Here is an 11,564-nt window from a genome sequence, read left to right as displayed (position 1 = left end):
TAGTGCTTTGCCCAATAAAATGTAACAAGCCAATAATGATGATGAAAATATAAAATAAAATTGTCCGTATAAGTGTGTGAATGTGTGGATCCAAGTGATGGAGTACAGCTTGAAGGACATGCACTGCGTAAAACATTTGCCAGAATAGTTAGCGGTTCATTTCACTATGGCGATTCCAGAATAATAAAAGGACTAAGCCGAAAAGAAAAAGAATGAATGTACAGTATATGCTGGGGGGCACAGTGGCCTCACGGCAAGAAGGTCGCTGGTTCGAGTCCCATACAGGAATACACTTTCCTACTGTATAATTCACAAACTGTAACGGCTAAATGTTCCCAATGTGGCTATCCGATAAATATCACAGGGCAAACGAAGCGCATAAGGTAAGATCTTGAACTGCTTATTATTAGCAGATAATTACAGACTGTCTATAACCAACCTTTCTATAACATAGAAAGTGAGTTCTATAACCAACTTTCGTGAGTTAAAAGGCATATGACCGATTATAATTTCACATTTTGTTCTTAAATAGAACATTTGATCGCACAGACTGAACGCAAAACTTGGTTTTGAGGTGTGCATTATTAACAGTAGCCTGCAATGCACATACCCCAGCCGGCACACGACCGACCTTCAACGTTGAAATATGGTTGAAATAAGGTCAGATGTGTTTTGAACGTTGAAATAATGTTGATAGAACGTTTAATGTTGAACGGTTGAAAAACAGCCTGCATATGACAAGGCTTCAACGTTGAAATGTGGTTGAAAATACGTCAGTTGTTGCTTTAATGTTGAAACAATGTTGAATGATAAATGGTTGAAAAAAGTTACAGAAATCCTTGTACAAATCAACGTTGACATTTTTTTTATCATGGTCTGTATGTTGAATTAACGTCATGGCTTCACCCAATATTCAACATGTTTGGTTACCATGGTATCGGAGGACTCGGCGCACGCGGCCACGCGCAGCGCTTCACTTCACTTAATTACGAACACCTGACCTGCAGTGCAGCAGAATTCAGAGGTAAGCGTGTTTTTAGATGCTTTAATGTTTTATTTACCCCCCGATTTTGTTTTACACACAGTGTATCTTAAATGTGACTTGGTGTAGTGTTTCGAATTTTGAAGCATTTAAAACTTTCCAGTTTGGTTTAGTTTGCGCTCCGGTGACGCAGATAACCTCGAGGTAATGTCACATGTTTAACGTTAGTCTAAATGAGCGTTTTTATGGCAAATTCAAAGCGATAAACTCCAAACGCAGTTTAAAGTTACTGAGCAACGTTATAAAACAATATCATTTTTATACGCTGTATTATTAGTGTTATTATTACAAAGTGAACTGCTTTCGTTTCACTGTTGTTGTTGTTTTTGCTTTTAGACATGTAACTTAACGTACTCCAGAGACGCACTAACTTGCACAGCATTGAATGGAAAAGGCTTTGTCCATGTAAGTTTACTTTACCTTTAACTAAGCTAGCCTATCTGTTAAATCTTCTTGGTGCTTTGGTTGATGATATTCTCTTTCTAATCTGTTTGTTTATTGATTGTTAGGCTATGTTGTGATATTATATTGTTATATTGATATTATTATTGTGAAATCATGTTGTGATGTTACTATGTGACAGTATTGGGGAGCAAATATGTATTTAGTGAGAAATTAATGTTTAAATTACACTTTGTATAGTAGCAAATAAGAGGTGTAATGGGTTTTAACTTTCTGGAAGGTCCAGTTGAGGGGCATCAAGAACACGCAGATGGCCTAAACCTGTGTCAGCCTGGACAGACTGCGGTTCTGCTACTCCACGCCAAGGCTTTTGTATGGATGTCTGACTACTACAGTGTTCTCTAAAGGTATTACTGGAGCAAAACAACAGCACCCGTTACAGTGAAATTTGTATTCATAAAAATAGTGATACATGTGTAGCAGGTCCAGTACATGTGATGTCATTGAGAAGTTGTTTTTATTAAATGTCATTAAAACAAATAAATAAACATGCTATTTAAATAAATCTAAATATTAAAAACTTGAGGATTAAGAAGAAATTAAATGCATCATCTGTCTTGCGAAAAGGGTCTACTTAAGAATTCTGGTGTTTCCCAACTGAAAGGGATAGTTCACCCAAGAATGAAAATTTACTCACATTTTACTCTCCAAATGGTTTAAAACCATTATGAGTTTATTTTGTTGAACACAAAAGAGGCTATTCTGAAAAAAAAAACTAAAAACCTGTAAACATTGACCTCCATAGTAGAAAAAAATACTATAGAATTCAATGGTTATAGATTTGCAGCTTTCTTCAAAATATCTTCTTTTGTGTTCAACGTGGTCAGTAAATGACGACAGAATACAAATTTTAAACTATCCCTTTAATTTTCTGTCCTACATGCAGACTTTTGCAGAAGTGCTACTCCTTCTAGAGTTTTTCTCAACCATGTGTCTAAAAAGCTTTAAACAGCTTTTACAGTACATGTAATGGTTCACAACAACTTGTAATTATTAGATGTGTTGAATGTTTCATGGTTCTTTACTGCAGCCCTTGTTTTAAAAAAAAAAAAGAAATTTTTTCGAGAATCTGAAATTTGAATTCTGGAAATGCTGGCACCGGTGGTGGCGAAGGGCTTCCTGACGATATCACACCTAATTCTTCACTTCTCTTAGTTAGGAATATTCAGATGTATGAGTTAAAATTATTGAGTGTGGCGATTATTATAAGACAAATTTGGATTCAATAAAAAATAAATTTTTGAATTTTTACTTTGTATAATAGCAGATACCAACTTAATTGTAACCTCGTATTTCATTTATTGCAGGTTTTCTGGAAGCTCCATTTGAGGGCATCAAGGACATACTGATGGCCTAAACCAGTGTCAGCCTAGACAGACAGACATCTATTGCAGTTCTGCTACACAAGACCAAACTCTCTGCTTTTGTATGGATGTCTGACTAGTACGGTGTTCTCTAAAGCAGTGGTTCTCAAACTGTGGTACGCGTACCACTAGTGGTACGCAGGCTTCCTCCTAGTGGTACGTGGAGGAACCGCTGAATAATGAAAGAAACAATTAACACTTTTAATCCTTTAATGCGTAATATAACATCGATGTGATCAGCATTGGCTGTTTTGTGAAGCGTACGATCACAACGCTGTGCTTAGAATGTTTATTTTAGTGCACTGTGTCAAGCTGCTATAAATCATTTCCCGAAGTTTAAGAATTGATTCTGAAGCGTGATTTGACTGACATGAAAAGTAGCCAATCACAGTCGACCTTGTCTAGTTGCGTGAATAAGGGCGGGACAAATGGTTTCTGTGTTGCAGAGACAGAAAAAACAACTTAAAAACAAATGTTTTGTTGGAATAATGCTTCTCGGATGTTTTCACTATAGAGATGTCTAGCAGAGTAATTAAACCGCGGACATATTTCCTGCCTATTTGATGATCTACAAACACGTTTCGCTCTCCGACAGCCAGTCGACTCGTCTCTGACCTGTCACTCCTCTAAATACATTCTGAATGGTGGAGCGGGAATGGAGGTATTGCGCAATTACTCATTTCTGCAAATGTGGCGAGTGCTTTATTTTAACACGAGAGCGCATTCATGTGCGCAAATCGCAAAAACAGATATGTGAGCTCTTAAATAGGCTTTTTTTTCCCAAATGAACTGCAAGTCCTCTCAGGATCGCCTGTGTGCTCAGATTGAATATAATCGCGATCTGTTCACTATTAAAGTAGATATTATTTATATTTGCTCCTTGACTAAATTTAGTCAAAAGTATTCAAAGTTATCAAGTATTTAGAAATAGATTGATACATGATCGATGACAATGCTAATGGTCTTCTTATTTGGCTGTGTTGTGAAGTGAAACTTACTTTTGGCAAAGGTGTATTTTTTTCTTTTTTTTCTTTACGACAAAAGAATTATGCTGGAAACGTTTCTGGATGAGGTATTTGTGTGATTTATACATTTAGCTGTATTCTGATCTGTCTTAAAGCATTACAGGTCAAAGCAATCCGTTGTTACTTATTGTTTATTTATCAAAATTAACAATAAGGCTCTTAAAGCACTCGCACTGATAAATGTAGTGTTGTCATTTCAAATACCTCAAGTAAAATGAAGTCATTTGTTTTATTAATTTTTTTTTTTACTGACAGTGTACTTGTATTTTTTTTAAAGTTTCTATTTTAGATTAGGTTAAATGTAAAATAAAATCTACATGTGATGTACAGCTTTTTAAGTAACAAATTTGCCATATTGTAAAGAAAAATAGTGTAAAATATGTAAAAAGAAAAAAAAAAGGCTAAATTTAAATCTTTTTACCATATACTTCATTTAAACCTTTCAAAGCTTGTTATATCGTTTAAAAAAATGGGCAAAAAGTGTCTCTATGGCCTTAAAGATTATTTGGTAGTTTTACCAGTGCTATTGAAAAAGATTAATTGTCATGAAAGGAAAAATCGACCATACTTTCTTTGATAGTGCAATTTCCTATACATGTAGCTTTGGGATTTAAGCAATTAAACCATTCAATCAGGTTTCCACGTAAAAAAGTGATTTCATAATGAAAATCTTTTTTTTTGTCCAAAAGTAACCAACTAGTACTTTTTAAAAGAGTACTTTGTACTTTTACCTAATATTAGTATTATTTACTAAAATTTGTGTTATTTTAGCAGCGTAATAGTATTTTTACTTGAGTACAAAAAAGATTTCACAAGCATTTAGTGCAGGTTTATTATATTATGAATATATGATTAATAAATATTATTTTTAATGTTTTTTATTTTTATCTATTCCTATGCAATGTTTTATGGGTTGCTGAGAATACATTTCAGGTCTTCAATACATAGCATGTCAGTCTTGAAAAAAAAAATAGATGCTGGAATTGATTTTCATTAGGCTGTGCTTGTATGAACCCTGTCATATTTACATTTAACATATATTTCAAGATTTGTCTGAAAGTGTAGGAATGTGACATATAGCCTATATTTATAAGGTCCAAGCAACATTTCCAGCTTTTGATGAATAGGCTACATTGAATACTTTAGATTTAAGCACAGCAGTTTTCTTTTTACTTTTTAAGAACCGCGCCATTTTTAATGAACTTTTAAAAGCACATTTTAACAAAAACTTTTTATTTTAATCTGCAAGCACAGTTAATGTTCAGACTATTTCAAATGTTTAAAGTGACTGATAATAATACATATTCTTAATAATAGGAATTAATCTGCATCGTTTTTAAACTGTGCACACCTGTAGCGGCTTAATTAGGCCTACGACGCTATTTTTTAATACTGGTTATGAAATAGCATCGTAAGGTGGTACTTGGAGGGACAATTTTTTTCTGAGGTGGTACTTGGTGAAAAAAGTTTGAGAACCACTGCTCTAAAGGTATAACTGGAGCAAAACAACAGCATCCGTTACAGTGAAATTTGTGTTCATAAAAGATAGTGATATATGTGTAACAGGTCCAGTACATTTGTCATAAAGGTTAAATCACAGTAAGTACTGTAAAAATAACTTGTTTGCCTTTGCCACAACAGGTCATGGTGTGTGCATACTGCTCGTAGTAAACACACACGCTGATCTGATGCGGGAGAGATATATGCAAACATATTTGTATTTACTGTTTTGTTTTGCCTCACTAAAGTGTTGTTGGAGCTTGGTATGTTCACAGTTGAAATCACTGAAGTCACATGGAACGTTTGGACAATGTGTTTTGTGCCTTATCTGGACAATGACCATCTTGGGACCATTGCTGTCTGTAGAGGATGAGGAGCAATTAATCTAGAATATTTTAGTTTGTGTTCTGAAGATTAACAGGTCTCTGGGATGACACAAGTAATTAATAACAGAACCTACTGTATATGAACACTTAATGTGACATGTAATAGTGAAATAGTGGTCCTACATTCACAAATGTGAGCCATTATTATAAGACCCATGTGAACATGCAATTTTTATGATACTAATAATAATGGAATAACAAATTGCTATTACTGTTGTGTTTTTGAGAGAGAATCAAACCATATATTCTACACATTTTCTTTATGATTTACTGAAATATTTGTCTACATGTTCCACTGTCACAGGTGCTCAGTTTTGCTGCAGTAATGCTAAACACAATAGATGTACTTTATGCAAAAAAAAACAAAAAAAAAAAAAAACTACTAAATATTTAGCATGCAGACCTGCAAAGTGAAGGAGTAATGTCAGGTTTAGATTATAGCATGAGTTTTCACTATTGTGAATGTGAAGCCATTCATTCACAATGAACTGGAATAGCAAACCTCATTATTGATTTTGTAGGAAACTCACCTGGTGTTTGAGAAATAAATGTGTATTTAACTGCTAGACTGATATAGATGTTTTAGTGTTTTACACTTGATTCTTTGTCCCCAGTGCCATCTTTTACCTCAAGTGTTTCTCTCAACCTATAAAACCTCAAACAGATGTAATGTATTTCACTTGTGATTCTTAGTTGTGAGTGATGTTTTTTATTTTTTTTTTTACTGCAGCCACTTTAAAAATGGGTATTTTGTAAACTTTGTAAACGGAATTGTATTTTGGAGACTGTGATGGTTGAAGCATAGTTTAGTTACTTAGTTTAATTTAGTTAGCATCTGTCTTTCTGAAGACGGTAACACTTTACAAAAAGGTTGTATTAGTAAGTGTTAATGTATTTACTAACATGAACAAAGAGCAATGAAGCATCTTTCATATAAAGAAAGTACAGTTCATGTCAGCTCAGTGCATTAATGTTAACAAGCATACATTTTGATTTTAATAGCATCGGGACATATTTCAATTAATTAAATGATTAATAAATGCTGTACAAGTATTTGTTCTTTGTTCATGTTAGTAAACATTAACTAACTTTAATTCATGAAACCTAATTAAAAAGTGACTCTTTAATTGTATGCCTTTTTCTGTATTTGAGTGTACAGCATGTATAGTAACCTGCATGGTTTTGATGAACTGTATGCTGTAAATGTTGCTGTATATTTAGAATAAATGAAATAATGAGGTGTGTATTAAATAAATTGATACACAGGCTAAGTTGTGTATTTTTGTCGTGTATATTTATTAGTAAAAAATTTTTTTGCTATATTTATGGACTTTGCGTTGTATGTAATTTCTATTTAACTTGCGTTGAAATGTATGACGGTGAAACAACGTCACGGTATCAACGTTGATCCAATTTGCAAAATCGAAAGGTAATTCAACCTTCATTCAACGTCTACAAAACGACCACAATTCACCCATGAAGAAGGTAAGAGTGAAACAACGTTGTGATTTCAACGGTGAATCACCGGTGGTGGTCCGACGGTGAAACAACGTCACTATATAAACGTTGATCCAATTTGCAAAATCGAAAGGTAATTCAACGTTGATCCAACCATAGACCTGACGTTGATTCAACGTTGAATCACCGTTGAAATGCCGGCTGGGACGCAATGACAAATGGTTTGCTATCGTTTACATGATGATAAAAAAATGATAAAAACGGAAACACTCAACAAAAGACGGGAGAGTCTGACACACAGTGAACACAAAGGCCCTCCTCCTCCTCCTCTTGGCGAACCGAGAGGGCGGAACTTTTCCAAAGTTTAGCTGAAACAATTCGCTGCTCTTCTGAACGCGGCATCAGTAACTGCACACGTCCCAGCTGAATTAACGGAGCCCAAATTCGCCCATGCACCGGATTCAGGACTCACAGACTTTCTCGTGCTGCTCCAAGTGTCATATCGGTCTGATGACCGTTGCAGATCTATGGCATTATAAATGCAGTAGCTTGCCTTTGTGTGATGGGTCCAAACTATCGATGCATTAGGTTGAGGCAAAAGTTACTATTCAGACCACCTTGTAAATGGACTGTAGATGTTCCAGGAGGGATCTGTTTTGTCCTCTGTGCAGTTTGACATGATGGTTCCGCTGGACTGCGGCATTAAAGTTTTGGGACCAGCAACTTTTTCTCTGTACTTCGTGATAACAGCTGGACTTATTTCTGTGATCGAGAGCACAACATCGATCGGATATAATCAAGACACAGGTGAGTGGGCTGAGCTTGTGTCTAATAACAGTCCCACGCTCTGATTTTCTGCAATTTTTTGTCTCTTTGTCAGTAGGTGTGCGCGCGCGTGCGCTCGCTGGAGTTTTTATATAGCCTACAATGGCTCCTAAAGTATCTGGACACATTCTTTTTACATAGCAGCACACTTTGCAAGAAAGAAATTTTCACAAAGAGATCTTTGCTTGGTTTGTAAAATAACATGCTGTTTATTAAGGTATTGGGTAAACAGTGCTATGAAGGAATTTATTGCATATCATCTGAAATTATTAATTCCAAAAATTAAGTTGTGGTAATTGGATTCAATTACTAAATAAAGATTACAGTTATCTTTAAGAGAATATCTCTGGGAACCACAATAAAACAGTGCAATAAATTAATATAATATAATATAATATAATATAATATAATATAATATAATATAATATAATATATTTTAATCATTTATTTTCGGCTTAGTCTGTTTATTCATCATGTGTCACCACAGCAGAATGAATGCCCTTTCTAGTTGCAACCCAGTACTGGGAAACATCCATAGACACTCATTCACACATACTCATACAATACTGTCTTTGGACTGTGGGGGGAAATGGAGCACCTGTGGAAACCCACGTGAACACAGGAAGAACATGCAAACTCCACACAGAAATGCCAACTGATCCAGCCGGGACTCGAACCAGTGACCTTTTTGCTGTGAGGTGACAATGCTAACCACTAAGCCACTGTGTCGCCTAATATAAAATGTTATGATTTAAAATAAATTAATAAATAATATAAAATTAATTTGCAGATGCTGCTTTCATATTTTATATGTTTTTATTACACATGATTCATGTGTTTATAAATGTCAATATAACTTCTTAATAATGACAGTGTCAGTGGTTGAACATCACAACATGTTTGGCATGCTGCCAAATGTAGTTACTCATCCTAAAATTATGCTTAAGAATGATAGAAAGACAACTATGTTGGTGTCACTAACCTGGCTAGTACCACCAAAGAATTTCTAGATGTTGTTCCCCAACACATCAGTCAATTGTCAAATTCATTAAATGCATTTTTTGTTTGATTTTTGATTGACTGCTTACAAGTTATACAGCAATGTTGGTTTTGTCTATCTGAATGCTATTGCGCATCGTGCTTAATAGCGGTAAAATTTTACTAGGAAAAATCTATACAGTAGTACAAAGGAAAAGAATGTAACCCTTTGTAGTTCATACATTGCTTTAATGTTAAATGTTTTAAACAAAAAATCGAGCGTTCACAGCATGCAGCTAGCTGCTCTTGAGGATTCTGACATTCCTTTTATATTGTTCAAAATAGAATTGTGCTGCGGACAAACTCCAAATACAACACATGCCTTCAATGTGATTGCATTAAATTAGTAGGCTAGTCCGACTTTACAAACATTCAACATCACAGATATTTAAGGAAATATACATTTATTTCTGGCAGATTTTGATAAATGCTTGCACAATAAAAACATGTTTAAATTTTGTGAAGAATCTGAGAGTTTCGCTGAGAATAAACGGATCAGATTTGATTTGATCAGCTAGCTATGTGCAAGTACAGTAGTGACAGTACAGTAGCATGCAAATTGTAGACATATGTTGTTACACTGTTGTACACATAAGCCGAAACAAATGCAATTGTGCTTAAATAAGCAAAGGATCAATTCTAACTTTTCCCAAGTGTATACCTTACTGCTTAATAATGGTTTGTGAGGTAGATGTAGGTATGCTGAAAGATTTAATTTTACAAAAAAATATATAATTAAATTAAAATTACCCCATAATTTACTCTCCCTCAAGCAATCGAATAGTTGTCTAACTAGATATGGGGCAGGGTTTCTGCAGGTTAATTAAATTCAAATTTAAAACTTTTTACGACCCTTTTAAGACAATTACAAATTTAATTTTAGACTTTTACAGGGCTAAACATTCAATTGGCCCATTTGGTTGCCACAAAAATAAATAAATAAATAAATACATAAATAAATAATGTAATTATTTCTTAGTGGCATATTTAGTGTCAAAACAAGAAACCTCTAGTTAACATTGTTAAAAGTTTATTTATTTAGACAATGACATAAATAATTAAACATATACATTTGTTGACTTTTGGTCCAAATTGATTAAGTACAATGTAAAATGAAATGTTGCTTTGTTATTATCATGAGGAATTGAGGAAGAATTCCTTCCTGATTAAGGAATTTAATAAGAAGAAATTGCTTGTAAAACAGCTTGTAAATTGGATCTCTTTGCAATAAAAAATTAAATATTTAAAACAAAAGTTTCATTGAGATGGATTGTTAATGGATGTCATTACGATTATTTAGTGTTACATGGATAGATGGAAATTTCTACCTGTTTAAAATGATTTAAGATCTAAAACACAATATTTCAGTACATTTAAGACATTTTAAGACCCCGCGGGAACCCTGTGGTGGCATATAGTACAATAGATTTAATCACTTTTGGAAGCTTTAAAAAATGACCACTACCCAACACCAATATATGTCGTAGAAGAGACAGAATAAAATGTAGAACTTTGACTTTGCTCATCTGAAAGAAGAAAGTTTAGGGGTAGTTATCAGTTTTGGTTGAGCTATTCCTTTAAGCATCTAAAATGCAGAATAAGGCATTAAAGGTGTAGTTCACTACAAAAAATTAAAACATAGTCATCCTAAAGTGGTTTATTTATTAACCTTTATAGGTTTATATTTCTGTTGAACACTAAAGAAGATATTTTGAAGAAAGCTGAAAACCTGTAACCATTGACTTGCATAGAAGGAAAAATACAATGTTTACAGGTCTTCAGCTTTCTTCAGTGTATCGTCTCTTGTGTTCAACTGAAGAAAGTCAAACTGGTTTGGAACAAGTGAACAGTAAGTAAATGATGACAGATTTTTATTTTTAATAAACATATATTATATGTAGTTGCCATCTTTTCACCAGAAAATCAAATTAGCTGTTATCAAGAAGCAAACTGCAGAGATATTACATATTTTTGTTTAATAAATTAATTAATTAATCAATCAATCAATTAATTAATTAATTAATTTTATTATTTACATTTTTTTTTAAAGAGTCTGACAATTGAGCCAAAGTGATTGGAAAAGCCATCAACTTTAAAAGGTGAACAAAAACTGTTTTTTTTTCCCTTTGGCATTCCCCTGGGTTTATTTTACAAATTTACAAATATTTTTTTAAGTGTATGGTGAACTTTGTGCAGTAATTTGAATGTTCTAAATACCAATGTTACACCACCCATCTCACAGAGGCCCTTGTGTGGTTTTTAGTTATGTTTGTCTTGATAAGGCATAAATCCCCCACTCCATATCCCATTTCTTGGAGGACACAATCCTCTAATGCTGTTTCCTTCTGCTTCTGAAATCATGTAGGTCAAATCAACTGTGTGGAAAGTGAACAGACTGAACACTAAAGAGTTGGTACTATAGACTCTCTTGGGAACTGTAGGAATATGGAGAATGCAGACCTGA

The 11,564-nt window shown here is 34.0% G+C and overlaps 1 protein-coding gene and 1 long non-coding RNA gene across 5 annotated transcripts in view; both read left to right on the top strand.

Moving 5' to 3' along the window:
• Positions 1-961: 961 nt before the first annotated feature.
• LOC137496226 (uncharacterized) lies at positions 962-4,692 on the top strand. Its single transcript, XR_011016416.2, has 4 exons — positions 962-1,024; positions 1,379-1,447; positions 1,725-1,851; positions 2,812-4,692. It is a non-coding gene; the product is annotated as an uncharacterized lncRNA (long non-coding RNA).
• Positions 4,693-7,164: 2,472 nt separating this feature from the next.
• The window catches only part of adamts7 (a disintegrin-like and metallopeptidase (reprolysin type) with thrombospondin type 1 motif, 7), a 610,954-nt gene continuing 606,554 nt past the window's right edge, over positions 7,165-11,564 (top strand). For 3 of the 4 annotated variants that reach the window (XR_012382728.1, XM_021478001.3, XM_073907370.1), the window contains exon 1: positions 7,604-8,044. Coding sequence is in view for 3 of the 4 variants with exons in the window: in XM_021478001.3 (XP_021333676.1) it covers positions 7,873-8,044 (172 nt within the window). In the remaining variant the exon portion in view is untranslated. Of the gene's footprint in view, positions 7,265-7,603; positions 8,045-11,564 lie in introns of those variants that run through there. The other variant, XM_073907369.1, reaches the window with a different exon arrangement.

This window comes from Danio rerio, chromosome 7 (assembly GCF_049306965.1).
Source record: "Danio rerio strain Tuebingen ecotype United States chromosome 7, GRCz12tu, whole genome shotgun sequence".
In the NCBI taxonomy this organism is placed as follows: Eukaryota; Metazoa; Chordata; class Actinopteri; order Cypriniformes; family Danionidae; genus Danio; species Danio rerio.
Note: the sequence above shows the minus strand (reverse complement) of the source record. Positions and strands in the feature narration are given on the sequence as shown.